This window comes from Populus nigra, chromosome 1, assembly GCF_951802175.1.
Source record: "Populus nigra chromosome 1, ddPopNigr1.1, whole genome shotgun sequence".
NCBI classification, from domain to species: domain Eukaryota; kingdom Viridiplantae; phylum Streptophyta; class Magnoliopsida; order Malpighiales; family Salicaceae; genus Populus; species Populus nigra.
In genome coordinates, this window is record NC_084852.1 from 26,410,828 (window position 1) to 26,426,385 (window position 15,558).

A 15,558-nucleotide genomic window follows, 5' to 3' on the forward strand; every position below is an offset into this window, starting at 1 on the left:
TTTTATTTGGGGAACTAATCTATTGTCTACGTGGAAAAGTTGAAAAGGAAAGATTTTAGGAAACCACCCCCAAGTGGATGGGTGAAAACAAAGAGTCTATTGGTATGGACCCTACGGAGGCAGCTTGATTTTATCCATAGCTAGTGGTAATTGGCAAACGAGGAACGCACGCATGTAACGAAATTGTTTATTTTTTATTAGAGAATGTAAGAAAATAAATAAATAAATTTTGAAAGTCTTTTTTTTCCTCTAAGCCAAAAACTTATTTTGATTATTTGAAACTTCTTAGAAATTATGAGACAACTTTGTCAAAGTCAAAAAATTAATCCTTAAAAAAAGTCAAGAAAATGCTGCTTGTACACGCTGGGAGCTAGTGCCTACAAAATGGTCGTTCCATCCATGCCATCTTGCATCAAATCTCTACATCTTCAAACATTCTACAGCTCTGTAACTCACCATCTCTCCTATCGAGGAAAAGGAAAAGCACAGAATCTCTGCCTCGTTTACAAACTTGCGTTACCAAACAAACCTCTGTTTCACACACCAAGCCCAAGCCTTTATAATATCTAATCCTATTTATCTAAGTGCCAGCTTCAATACTTAGACTGCAATGGGAAGCATTGATGACTTCAGCCGTTATTCTTTCCCAGATGATTTTGTTTTCGGAACATCCTCATCAGCTTACCAGGTACATACTCTAAATTTTGCTGCTTCTAGTGCAGTAATTAGGAGGGGACAACAGAACATTATTTAAAATAATACTAGTTATGTTAATTAATTTTTCATTATTATTTTATTATGGTATGCAGTATGAAGGTGAAACAAACAAACATGGTAGAGGACCAGCTATATGGGACACTTTCACTGAGGAACATACAGGTACCAATCTCTCACATTAAAATTTGTACTTCCCTCGCTAAAAGTTGAATAGAATTATGTTAATGTCCTAAGAAAACCACCATTATTAACTTTTCAACGTTTGCAGAGAGAATAAATGATAATAGCAACGGAAATGTAGCTGTTGATTTCTACCATCGCTATAAGGTATGGGAGTTCTTCATCATATTTTGGTTGTGGTTATCTATATGATGTAAATAACTATACTCTGATTAATTTAGAGTAATTGTTCTTAAAAAATAAAATCGATAAATGTTACAGGAAGATGTGCAAAGAATGAAAGAAATGGGAATGGATGCTTTCAGATTCTCCATTTCTTGGTCTAGAGTATTACCACGTAAGTTTTTTTATTTTATTTTTTAAAATTTGTTCTTGACATAGTAATAGTAATGACACTAGCAGGATTTGACTTTGACAGTGAATTTCCATTTGATATACAATAGCTTTCCGTTGGATTTGTTTTTGGAAAATGCAGATGGCAGGTTAAGTGCTGGAGTAAACGAAGAAGGCATCAAGTTTTATAACGATCTCATTGATGACCTCCTCAAGAATGCTTACAACCTTTCCCTTCCCTTCAATTAATCATAATATTTTGCCAAAAATTGATGCGAAAATTCTTATACAACAAAAGGTTTATCTTGTGCGCTCCATCTGATTATATGATGTTCTGTAATATATATATAGGTTTGCAGCCTTACGTTACTCTCTTTCACTGGGATACTCCACAAGCTTTAGAAGATAAATATGGTGGTTTCTTAAGTCCTGACATTGTGTAAGAAGCAACCTTTCGTTAATTATTCTTCAAATATCCAAAATTGTTGTAGCTTCGAAATATTATAATCTAATCTGTCATTTTGGAGACTTTGTGGACATATGCTTCTCTAAAATTCAAAACATTCCTATAAATTTTCTCACATGAAACATTGATTTCCAGAAATGATTTCCGAGACTTTGTCGACCTTTGTTTCCAAAAGTTTGGAGACCGAGTGAAGAAGTGGATTACTTTGAACGAGCCATGGATGTTCAGTTTTCAAGGTCATCACATGGGCACGATGGCACCGGGTAGGATTTCTGTCGTTGTAAATGATCCACACCGATCCTTAAACACTGGCGCCACTGAAGTGTATACGGTTAGCCATCATTTGTTGCTTGCTCATGCTGCGGCAGTGAAACTATACAAGGAAAAATATCAGTCATGTCAAGGTGGACAGATTGGGATAACACTTGTTTCTCATTGGTTTGAACCTTACTCAAACAGTGAACATGATCAAAATGCAACCAAAAGAAGCCTCGACTTCATGCTTGGTTGGTTAGTATTTTTTTATATATATCAAATTCAAAAGTACTTTCTGAATTCTTAATTCAGCTAGAGAAGACCTGATATGTATGTGTGAAGCCAGCTATGAAACCAGCTAGGCAAGCACTAATTAGTGCAACTTGCGGCACTAATTAGTATCAATTATTGCAGCACTAATTAATGTCAATTAGTGCCACTTGTCTTGCCACTTGCCTTGCTCTTATCTTTTGCAAGAGAAAGGCAAGGATGCTTGCCTATAAATAGGTAGTGCATCCTTGCCATAGAATGCACACCATAAGAGAGAAACAAAAGAGGAAGAGAAGAGTGAGAGAGGGAAAATAATCCCACAAAATTATGAGGTATTTGTGAGAGTGTAAGTGAGGTGTTTTCTCCTATTAACAGAGAGATTTCAGTTGTTCTCCTATTAGTAGAGAGAGGTTGTAATTCCCACATTACTTATGGTACTGTTCACATACGCTACTGTTGGTGTATATAGAAAGTCAGTGCGGTGATTAAATACAGTCTAGGAAGTTCTGTCTAAGGAGATTGGGTTTTAAGCGGGACCGTTTGTGACCCCTCCAATCTTTCCTGGGAACTTACTTAGTGAAGTATTATTCACACGATACTATTTCTATACACGTTACATATCTGTGAAACGGTGATAGCTGAATAGATCTCGGTGAATACAATGGCAGCAAAGTACGAGATTGAGAGGTTCAAGGGGAGCAATTTCTCACTGTGGAAAATGAGAATCAAGGCAATCTTAAGGAAAGACAATTGCTTGGCAGCAATTGGGGATCGGCCTGCGGAAATCACTGATAATGCAAAATGGAATGAAATGGATGGGAATGCTATTGCTAACATACATTTAACATTAGCTGATGAAGTGTTATCAAGTGTGGCGGAGAAGAAAACAGCTAAGAAGATATGAGAGACTCTAACAAAGCTATATGAGTCCAAGTCTTTGCACAATAAGATTTTCTTAAAACAGAGACTTTATACCCTTCGAATGGCAGAAACCACGGCGGTGACTGACCACATCAACACAATAAGAACTCTATTTTCACAACTCACTACGTTGGGTCAATAAATAGAGGAAAGTGAACGTGCAGAGCTTCTACTTCAAAGTCTTCCAGATTCGTATGATCAGCTCATTATCAACTTGACCAATAATATCTTCACAGACTATTTAGTCTTTGATAGTCTTTGATGATGTTGCAGTCGCCATCTTGGAAGAAGAAAATAGGCGCAAAAATAAAGGAGACAAAAATAGTTCAAACCAAGCAGAGGCATTGTTGGTGTCAAGAGGGAGATCAACGGAGCATGGCTCCAGTGGGAGTCAAAAGCAGGGGAGGTCCAAATCAAGAAGTAAGAAGACTGTGAAATGCTACAACTGTGGTAGAAAAGGGCACTTCAAAAGGGATTGTTGGTTTAAAAAGGGTATAGAGAACACTGCAGAGTCATCAAAACCTCAATGATGTGTTGCGAGCACCTCAGAAGATGGGGAGGTTTTATATAGTGAAGCAGCGACAATCTCTACAGATAGAGAAGAGCTTACTGAGGTCTGGCTAATGGATTCAGGAGCAACATGGCATATGACTCCTAATCGAGATTGGTTCCATATATATGAACCCATCTCTGGAGGCAAAGTGTTCATGGGTGATAATCATGCTGTAGAGATTGCTGGCATTGGTACCATCAAATTGAAGATGTATGATGGCTTAATTCGCACTATTTCAGGAGTGCGACATGTGAAAGACTTAAAGAAGAATCTTTTGTCCGTGGGATAATTTGATAGTCTTGGCTGTAAGATCCGAACAGACAATGGAATAATGAAAATTATCAAAGGAGCGCTGGTGGTCTTAAAGGCGAGAAAGACAGTTGGAAACATGTTTGTATTAATGGGAGAAACACATCATGGGGCAGAAGCGTCAATCACATCAGCCAGTCTTGCAGAAGAGAAGACGATGATGTGGCATCAAAAACTAGGCCACATGTCAGAGAAAAGTTTAAAGGTTCTCTCTGATCAGAAGTTACTCCCTGGGCTTACAAAGGTTACTTTACCTTTTGTGAGCACTGTGTTACAAGTAAACAGCACAGGTTGAAGTTTGGCACATCAACAACTAAGAGCAAATGCATCTTAGACCTGATTCACTCTGATGTTTGGTAAGCACCGGTTGTATCCTTGGGAGGAGCAAGATACTTTGTATCATTCATAGATGACTTCTCTAGGAGATGTTGGGTGTATCCAATTAGAAGGAAGGTAGATGTGTTCGCAGTCTTTAAAACTTTCAAAGCGCGGGTGGAACTTGAATCTGAAAAGAAGATCAAGTGTTTGAGGACTGACAATGGAGGAGAATATACCAGTGATGAATTTGATAACTTCTGTCAACATGAAGGTATCAAAAAGCAGTTCACAAACGGCATACACTCCACATCAAAATGGAGTGGCAGAGCGGATGAACAAAACTCTATTAGATAGAACAAGAGCAATGTTGAAGACTGCAGGTCTAGGAAAGTCATTCTGGGCAGAAGCAGTCAATACCGCCTATTATGTGATAAATCGATCTCCGTCAACTGCAATTGAGCTTAAGACACCGATGGAGATGTGGACTGGAAAACCAGCTGATTATTCTCGATTGCATATATTTGGAAGTCTTGTGTATGTGATGTACAATACACAAGAAGTTAGCAAGCTGGATTCAAAATCCAGAAAATGTGTATTCTTGGGATATGCTGATGGAGTGAAAGGGTATCACTTGTGGGATCCCACTACCCACAAAGTAGTCATCAGCAGAGATGTCATATTTGCAGAAGGTAAAATGCAAATGGAAGAACATAATAGCATTCTAAAGGAGACTACAACAGTCCAGATTGAAAATACTCAGAATCATACTTCTTCTGAAGCTGCATCAGAGCATGAAGAGCAAGAACAAATAGAGTCTGAAACTCCTGAAGTTCGGCGGTCGACTCGTGAAAGAAGACTACCGGCTTGGCACTCAGAATATGTTACTGAGAGCAATATTGCATACTGTCTTCTAACAGAGGATGGATAGCCATCAACTTTCCATGAGGCTATCAAAAGCACAGATGTATCTATGTGGATGACAGCAATGCAAGAGGAGATTGAAGCTTTGCACAAGAATAACACTTGGGATCTTGTTCCGCTACCACAAGGAAGAAAGGCCATTTGCAACAAATGGGTTTACAAGATAAAGCGTGATGGCAATGATCAAGTGGAGCGGTATCGTGCAAGATTGGTGGTGAAAGGATATGCTCAGAAAGAAGGAATAGACTTCATTGAGATATTTTCTCCGGTGGTACGACTTACTACAATCAGAGTAGTCTTGGCAATGTGTGCTATATTTGATCTTCACCTAAAGCAGTTAGATGTGAAAACTGCATTTCTTCATGGAGAACTTGAAGAAGAAATTTATTTGCTCCAACCAGAGGGTTTTGCTGAATCAGGTAAGGAGAACTTGGTTTGCAGGTTGAACAAATCTCTATACGGTATCAAACAGGCGTCGAGGTGTTGGTACAAGAGATTTGATTCCTTCATAATTAGTCTTGGGTACAACAGACTCAGTTTAGACCATTGTACATATTACAAGAGGTTTGAAGAAGATGATGTTTTCATTATTCTGTTGTTGTATGTGGATGCCATGTTGGTAATAGGCCCTAACAAAGATCGAGTCCAAGAATTGAAGGCACAATTGGCTAGGGAGTTTGATATGAAGGACTTGGGACTAGCAAACAAGATTCTAGGGATGCAAATTCACCGAGATAGAAGTAAGAGGAAGATTTGGCTTTCTCAGAAGAATTATTTGAAGAAGATCTTGCGTCGCTTCAACATGCAAGATTGTAAGCCAATTTCCACCCCACTTCCTGTTAACTTCAAATTATCCTCAAGTATGTCTCCTAGCAATGAAGCAGAGAGGATGGAGATGTCTCGAGTACCGTATGCATCAGCAGTGGGAAGTTTAATGTTTGCCATGATATGTACAAGACCAGACATTGCACAAGCAATGGGAGCAGCTAATTGATATATGGCAAATCCTGGTAGAGAGCATTGGAATACTATTAAGAGGATCTTGAGATACATCAAGGGTACCTCAGATGCCGCATTATGTTATGGAGGGTCAGAATTTACTGTCAAAGGTTATGTTGATTCAGATTTTGCTGGCGACCTTGAGAAGAAAATCCATTACAGGCTATGTGTTCATAATTTCAGGAGGAGCTGTGAGTTAGGTCTCTAAACTTCAGACTGTTGTAGCTTTATCCACAACAGAAGCTGAGTACATGGCAGCTACACAAGCTTGTAAAGAAGCAATATGGATGAAGAAACTTATGGAGGAGCTTGAACACAAACAAGAGAAGATTCTTTTGTATTGTGATAGTCAGAGTGCTTTGCATATTGCAAGGAATCCAGCATTTAAAACACATAGATGTTCAGTATCACTTTGTTCGCGAAGTGGTGGAAGATGGAAGTGTGGATTTTCAGAAGGTTCACACAAAGGAAAACCCAGCAGATGCTTTGACCAAACCAGTCAATATTGACAAGTATATATGGTGCAGATCCTCCTATGGCCTAACTGAAACGTAAGCAGCATGAAGATGGCAAGTATAGAAATGATAGAAGAATCACAGATGATCAAGTTTGAAGACTTGATTAAATCATCAAAGTCTTCAAGTGGGAGAATGTGAAGCCAGCTATGAAACCAGCTAGGCAAGCACTAATTAGTGCAACTTGCGGCACTAATTAGTATCAATTATGGCAGCACTAATTAATGTCAATTAGTGCCATTTGCCTTGCCACTTGCCTTGCTCTTATCTTTTGCAAGACAAAGGCAAGGATGCTTGCCTATAAATAGGCAGTGCATCCTTGCCATAGAATGCACACCATAAGAGAGAAACAACAGAGAAAGAGAAGAGTGAGAGAGGGAAAATAATCCCACAAAATTGTGAGGTATTTGTGAGAGAGTAAGTGAGGTGTTTTCTCCTATTAACAGAGAGATTTCAGTTGTTCTCCCATTAGTAGAGAGAGGTTGTAATTCCCACATTACTTAGTAAAATCCTTCTATACTTGCCCGTGGACGTAGCCAAATTGGGTGAACCATGTAAATTCTTGTGTGTCTGATTTCTCATTTTATCCTATCATTTACCTTTTATCTTGTCAAGTGTTGCATGCCAGTATCCTAACAGTATGTATAAACAGAAGGTAATCAGTGTTTTTCTTCATGGTGGCAGGTTCATGGATCCTTTAACTAATGGTGACTATCCACGTAACATGCATGACTTTGTTGGTGGAAGATTGCCCAAGTTCACTGCCGAGGAATCTAAGATGTTGAAGGGATCGTATGATTTTATTGGGATTAATTACTACACAACATATTATGCTCAAAATATCGATGCAAATTATCAGAGTGTTGGATTCATGTCAGATGCTCGTGCTAATTGGACAGGTAGCCCAATGATCTATATCTTTTCTTTATTATTCATCTTTTTTTTCTTCAATTAGATGATGTTTTATCAATTATCAATTATTAATTTACTTTGTTATTTCTTAATTTTGTAGGAGAGAGAAATGGAATCCCAATAGGTCCACAGGCTGGTGTAAAATGGCTTTATATTTATCCCGAAGGCATCAGCAGGCTTTTGAATTACACCAAAGATCTATACGGGAACCCAACAATTTACATTACTGAGAATGGTATGGTTGAAATGAACGATCATACATTATGCTACATTTAAGTTTCTTAGTACTTCTCTAACACTAAGTATATATATATGTTCTTAATGTTTTTTTTTATTGATTTTTTTTCAGGGGTTGATGACGTAAATAACAATGCTTCATCACTAAAGGAAGCTCTTAATGATCCCATAAGAGAAAAATCTTACAAAGACCACCTTAAGAATGTCTTGAGATCCATCAAGTGAGTTAATTTTGAGCATTTATTAACAAATGATCTGTCGATACACGACGTCGGGCGACGGCTCCCGTTTTATTTTGTTTATTTAACAAAAATGGTTTTTTTCTCAATTGGGGGAAAACAAAGATTTTATTGGAGTCGCCATCTAGTAATTTGAGGGAACTAGAAATCCTAAATTAGACACTGGTCCCAGAGATTCGGGTACGGGGTTAGTTATGATTAAGGGAAGGTAGACACCACCCTTAAAACATCCGTTCAAAAGAAAGGTTACCCTTACTTATGTGTTTTTTATTTGATTTAAATGCGATTATATTTTGGGCTTATTTGTAAAATTTTTAATGATTAATGTCGGTCCCTAAAAATAGGAGACACATTAAAAATGACATCAGTCCCTAAAAATTAGGAGACTCGTCTAAAATATTGACGTTTGTCCCTAAAAAGGAGAATTACGTCTGGGTTACCAAAAGAAATAATGGATATAATCCATTATATTTTGGGTTTATTGGTAACTTGTTTTTTTTTAAAAAAATGGTTAACGTCGGTCCCTAAAAATAGGAGACGCGTTAAAAATGACATCAGCCCCTAAAAATTAGGAGACTTGTCGACTTTGGTTTTTGTATTTCTTTTTACAACATGCAAGAAAATTTACAAGCATTTATATATAAAAAATATCAAAAATACCAGTTGAAACCCAAAAAATTACCTGAGTGTCACTGTATAGGTAAATTACTAAAATACCCTCGAAGTTATCCGAAAATTACGAAAATGTCACTGGCGGCGCGTGTGGCACACGCGCGGCTACTGTTGGCGGAGGGGAGATTTTCCGGCGAGATTTCTGGCCAACCGATGGTCGATCCTGGTAGATCTGATGTCGAGGATTCTGATGGCGGTGGTATCGTCGGCCGTTGATGGCTGACGAAGGAGAATCGACGACTTGAAGCTTCGGTGGCCGCCGACAATCGCGGCCCTTTTCCGGCCAAATGAGGCGGCGAAAACAATGAAGACCACCGGGGTTTTTCTTTACATCAGGGGCGAAACCTTTCTGTGGTGGTGCGGAGGCTGGAGACGGCCGGAAAACGGAGATCGGATGAGAGAGAGAGTGTCGCCGGCGAGAGGAGAGAGGGAGTCTGAGAAGTGCTACGGTGTGAACGCGCTCATGGTGCAACGGTGCAGCTGAAGGCTGTGAACCGTTGGATCGCAATTGAACTGATCCTACGGCTGTGATTGGCTGGATCTGCAGGTTGATCAGACGGTCCGGATGATCAGGGGTATAATCCGGTGTGTCGCGGTGTACCGAAAGCTTGGTACACCGTGTGACGTGGCGCCACCGGATCTAAGGGAGAATTGTTTTAAGGGCTGAGATGGATTTGGGTTTTAATCTAGTGTGGTAAGCCCTATTGTACCCTATTAAATCAACGGTTCAGATCTAAACACTATAGATCTAACGGTTAGGATATATTTTGTATTTTTCAAATTGTTTTTTTTTTAAAATCAATATCCTACTCACATGAAGAAATAGTAAAAAAACGTGAATAGTAAAGATTTCTTTTTTTTTCTTTCTTTCTTTCTTTCTCCCCTCCTCTTCTGGCGAACTATCACTGGCTATTTATAGCCAATGACAGGAGACAACACGGATCTGCTTTAAGAAAAATTATATACGCACAACTACTCCGCCTACAATTAGTGTAACTGCCCCGCCTAATATAATAAATTTGTATTATTAATTTTGTTTTATTATATATAATAATAAACAAATCAGTATTAGAAAAATCTCGTTTCAACCGCTAAAAATCAATTTTAATGACCGAAAATAATAGTTTTGACCCAAAATAACCGGAAACTCATTTTTTACCCCGGTCGACATGGTTGGACCCGTATGGACTCGGTGGACTCGGTTTTGACCGAATATGACGGTTTTGACCCAAAACGACCCGACACTTATTTTTTACCCTGGTCGACATGGTTTGACCCGTATTGACTCGATGGACTCGGTTTTGACCGAAAATGACGGTTTTGACCCGAAACAGCCTGAAACTCATTTTTTACCATGGTCGACATGGTTTGACCCGTATTGACCTGGTAGACTCGGTTTTGGTCAAAAATGACGGTTTTGACCCGAAACGGCCCGAAACTCATTTTTTACCCTGGTTGACATGGTTTGACCCGTATTGACCCGGTGGACTCGGTTTTGATGGAAAGATGCGGTTGACTCGAGAAAAGTATATTTTTGAATTTTTAAACTTTTTTCTTAATTTTTTTGGATTTTTATAAATAATAATAGAAATAAAATAACATTCGAGAAAATCTTGGTGGATCCAAAATTGGGTTACAACATGATCATTGATAATGAGTTTTTTAATCCATAGCAACAATTATATTATTAAGTTACTAGATCCATCTTACTGGGATTCAATATTTATTTATTGCAGTGAGCATGGTGTTGATGTTAAGGGATTTTTTGCTTGGTCTTTGATGGACAATTTCGAATGGGGAAGTGGTTATGCTGTGAGGTTCGGCCTCTACTACGTTGATTACAAAAATGATTTGAAACGATATCCTAAAAAATCAGTCAAGTGGTTCAAGCAGTTTCTTAGAAGAGACTCCCACAGTCCTATTCCACATACGTATCCTCTGATTACTTCTAATGAAACGTCGAAGATTGAAGATAGTTTGGTTCGGGATGCTAAAAGGCCAAGAAATGCCTGAATGCCTTCGGCAGGATTTGAAGTCAAAGTTGTTAGCATCTGCAAATTGGGCTTTCACGGCTGAAAGATAGAGCTCTCAGCATTAATTCAACAGAATTTGGTCACCACTTCATTCATTCAAGGCTGTGGTTAAGAATAAAAATTCATGGTTCTAGTTTTCCTTTCTTTTGTTTAATTATGGTTTTAGAATTTAATTTGATTATTTTACTGTTGTATCGTTTTCTCATTCGATTATTGATTATGATTCGTTTAATAATAATACAATTCTTCTGCACCATCATTCATTATGGTTCGTTTAATATTATTTTTTTCAGCAAGAAAAACTTAATATTTGATTCTCAAAAGTTTTTTTAAAGAAATAGATTATAGTATAAACAAATACAAATGTATTGGATAAACCAAATGTCGCACTTTAATTTGTTTTGTGAAACCATCAGCCTTATGGTTATAAAGGAAACTGACCATTTCAAACAAGTGCCAACTCAAGCCCGGGGAAATATTTATGTTTAGATATACAGTATTGTATATATTTTTTTCTTTTTAATCAAAATCATGTGTAACTATTTTTATTATCATTCAATTATATAAAAATTTATTTTTAATAAAAAAATTTTTGTAAACAGTCGGATAAATGTTTCATGTTGTGAGATTAAATATCTTGATTTATATATGTTTATCAAATTTTCAAATTTTGTTTTTTGTTATTGTTGATGACTTTTTTTTTGTAATTTATTTTGATTAAGATCAATATCTTCATCTATATTTGTTTTCAATTCACATTTAAATTTTTTCACATGAAAAGCCACACACTTAAAAAGACCTATATATTCAATTTTTTTATTAAAAAAAATATATAACCCATTACCTAGCATATGTCAAATAGCTTAGTTAAGTTCTATAAGAAGAATGTAGTTGCAGTAACAATAAAAAAAAACAGTAAAAGAATAAAGAATTTATAAGTCAAAAGGTGAATTTAAAGGAAAAAACAAAAGTGGTGATATCTAGAATGTGGAATTGTTATGTTTGATAAAAAGCTGGAATATTACCAGATTTTGTGCCTCCCATGATTATAGGATCAGTTTCTTATTCATACTATTCATCACAACAACGTAATCATATTCAAAAATAAATTTTACTCCAATAAAATCATTTTATGAAGAAGATAGTTCAAGAACTTTAATCACAACTTTAAAGCGGGAAAATAGCATCACTAGCTTCAGAAATACCCCACTTAATCGCGACTCCTTAGTATTGATTTCACCAACAATAGAGATCTAGCAAGAAATTCCACTCTTTTGAGGAACCAATCTTTTCCATACACCATGAAAAGAATTACATGAATTAAGTTGTTTAAGAGATGATAAAATACCACACATAGATTTGACTGAACTTCATTCGATAGCATAATTAGAATATTCAATCCATATAGCCATATTAGATAACATTGTAAAATTATTTTTATGTTTTAAAGAAGAAAAATTATGTGGACTAAAGATGAGTGTGTCATCAGCAAACTGAAGATGAGTAATATTCAATAGAGCCTGACCAAAGCTGATATCATCAATTAGTCTCAAATCACAACCTTTATTTAGCATTCTACTAAGTCCTTCAGTGCCTATATTGAACAGAAATAGTGATAAAGAATATCCTTGATGCGGGCCCTTTTCTATAGAGAATTCTCTAGCTGGAGAGCCATTCAAAAAAAAATCAATTTTTTCGTCAAAATAAATTTGTGGATCCATCCTCTCAAACATGAACCAAATCCCATACATGTCAGTTTCAAGAAAGAGGGCCCACACCATTCTTAGAGTAAATGTTGCATGAGTGCGGCGTCGCGGTGATCATCCTCCTTGATCAAGAATGAAATGGAGAAATGGCGAGGTGAAAAGGATAAGGAATTCTTATTCTTTATTAATAAAAAGAGGGAATGAGTTGCCACCTAATATTTTGGTCACTAGGAATCCTAACTGGTTTCAGAGATCGGGTACGGGGACTGGTTACGTAAAGGGAATATATTAACATCCCAAATACGCCTTACCTAAGGTAAACTGCATTATTTTATTGTCTGATAAAATTTAAAGTCTTGTTGTGTTTTCTAGTTGTTAGTCCGTCTATGGTTTAAGAAAAGTTCTCTTCGGTAAAGAGATCCTTATCTTATTGAGTAAAACCTAACCGTTCTAACGTCAACAAATAATTTAATATCCAGAATACATCTTACATATAAGGTCGTAACCCTAGTTATTAAAAGAAAACAAAATAATTTTTTTGAAATTTTTGAAATATTGGCCAGTTCTCGTGACTTTAATAAACTATTAAAGCCAAAAAACATGCTAAAACTTTTTTTTTATGAAGATAAAATATGATTTTTTTTAGACTAATTGATGTGTAAGTGTGTGTTTGCAATTTTTTTATGTATGTTATTTAATTATAAAATTGAAAAGACAAAAATAAATTTAATGTTTTAATATGTATATGGTCAAGTATCTAAAGGACAAATTAAATCATGTTGTATTTTCCATGAAAAAATAAGAACATGTTTCTACATATATTCAGGGATTTAATAACTGATTTATTAAAGCTTTAAGAATTTGACTAATATTTCAAATTTTCAAATCACATCAAACCGCAAAAGAGCTTACCTCAGATAGGGTGCGCTAGGAGTGCTAATACCTTCCTTGACCACAATCAGTCCCTTACCCTTGAATCTATGACAACGACCAGTATATCCAAGTTTCCTAGTAACCCTCAATTAAATAATAGGTGGCGATTCCCAAGAACCAAATTAAGCAAACGGAAAAAAATCACCACTGGACGCCGCGCGAGGACGTGCGACAGAATAACGACTCCACTAGGGACAGGTATTGTTTTCGACATTATCAGACTAAGCTTTGTGTTTTGTTTTGTTTTATTTTTGTTTTATTCATGCATCGTATAGAATTCTCTCATGCATCACATGTTTTAATTTTTGAAAGCATACACAAGCTTCAGGTTAGATGGGGGACTAACAGCTTACCTTAAGACTTTTAGTCAAGGTTTAAGTTTGTGTAAACCCCAACTCTTCGTTGAGTGCTTAGACTGGTAATAATTGGTACACGTACCTTCTCAATGCCTACTAAGGCCTCATATTGCCTTTACGAGGGTGATCACTAGGACAACAAGAGACCCTTTTTAGAGACCAAGTAGTAAACTTACCCTTTGTCTCATGTAAAAAAATTATAACCTGCCTTTAGGATGTATGCTCCGTATATATTGTTTTGCATCTGAGCAAGCCCTTCTTGAAGCATCTTGAATTCAGAACTTACAAGGATATAATGGTCATCACTCAAGAAATTTCTATTGTAGAGTTTGAGCAAGAATAAAAATTCTTGTTTTCATTATGCAAGATTTATGACCATAAGTCCCCCTTGAAGGGCCAGTTCATCATATAGATTACATGTCATACATTTATCATGCATGTACCAAGATGAAAAATAGGTTCCCCCATCCGAGGTTTTCTATACTAGACTGAAAAAGACAAATAACAAAGAAAGGGGTTAGAGAGAGGCTCATTGTTAAATGGAAGTTGAGAGCATCATGGATGGAGTAGCTAGACTCAGATCTGCTTGAACAAGTGTTGAGCTTCAAATGGAAATGGAATGTCTGCACAGTCTTATGTGGAAACACTGCTTGTCCACGTCCAATTGAAGTTGCACCTCTCTTTTTCAGTCATGAACAATAGCAACAATGCCTTCAGTCATCAACTAATGACAACCTTTGTTCTTGTTCAGTTGCACTATTAGTTGTTCAAAAGAGCAGAACTCCATTTACATGTGTCTGTTTGCTAGACCATCAGTGAGGAATCAAAGAGGAAATGGAGGAGTTTCAGATTCATTAGCTTCTCCTCTAGTGATAGTGCTGCAAGTTTCTGTGCACTGCCAAGATTATCTAGCTGTTGGAAAGCTCCCAACAATCCTCAAACAACCATAACAATATTGGAGGATTGACATGATGTTGTGAGGATTGTTAAAAGAATTGAACAAGCTATGAAGATGAGAAAGATTGAAGGTTCTATCAAGGATTCCAGAAAAAATGATGAGAGATGAATCAGGAGATGACTCTGAAGATGGGAAACCATAGTTATGTGGTCTAGTCAAGTCTCACTGTAGTATCAACTACTCAAGTGTCTTTGCCAAGATTGACATCCTTCTGCAACCCAAGTTGGCCTACCAGCATCTGTCAGATTCCAGACTTTTTGCCTGACTCTGTCAAATCCCATACAACCATCATTTTCTAAGTGGTATAATCTGAACAAGAGATGTGAATATCATGGTGGGGTCCTGAACCATCTTAATTGAATAGTTGCAAGAATTTTAAGAATCGAGTCTGGAAATTTGGTGAGCAAGAGACAAGTTGAGTCTGTGAAGGAGGTTTATCACTGGTCATATTGTCACAGAACATCCTCGGAATGACAAGTGATCGAAATTGCTCGGCGAAACACAGATTTTGCTAGAGTAGCTGATCTAAGAAGGGTGTTGACCGGTCAAATCATTTTGTTATGGATTGTCATTTTGCGTTTTGTTTTGGAACTACATCTCATCCTTTAACGAAACATGTCTTTCTTTGTCTCTTTGTTTTTTCTGAAAGCATGAGATGTTTGTTTCAAATGTTATTTTGACAAAATATTTTGATCACACTCCAACATGCAAAATTAAGGCTAGTCAATCCTCAAAAATTAAAAGTATTTTGATTG

At 36.8% G+C, this 15,558-nt stretch overlaps 1 protein-coding gene across 1 annotated transcript; it reads left to right on the forward strand.

Annotated features, from left to right (window-relative positions):
- The first annotated feature begins 425 nt into the window (after positions 1–425).
- Positions 426–11,103, forward strand: LOC133699325 (beta-glucosidase 12-like). Its single transcript, XM_062122548.1, has 11 exons — positions 426–688; positions 810–879; positions 986–1,044; positions 1,159–1,234; positions 1,373–1,449; positions 1,581–1,669; positions 1,832–2,206; positions 7,442–7,656; positions 7,770–7,904; positions 8,019–8,127; positions 10,554–11,103. Exons 1-11 carry the CDS (start codon positions 611–613, stop codon positions 10,828–10,830), a joined length of 1,560 nt encoding a protein of 519 aa, XP_061978532.1. The 5' UTR covers positions 426–610; the 3' UTR covers positions 10,831–11,103.
- The last annotated feature ends 4,455 nt before the right edge of the window (positions 11,104–15,558 follow it).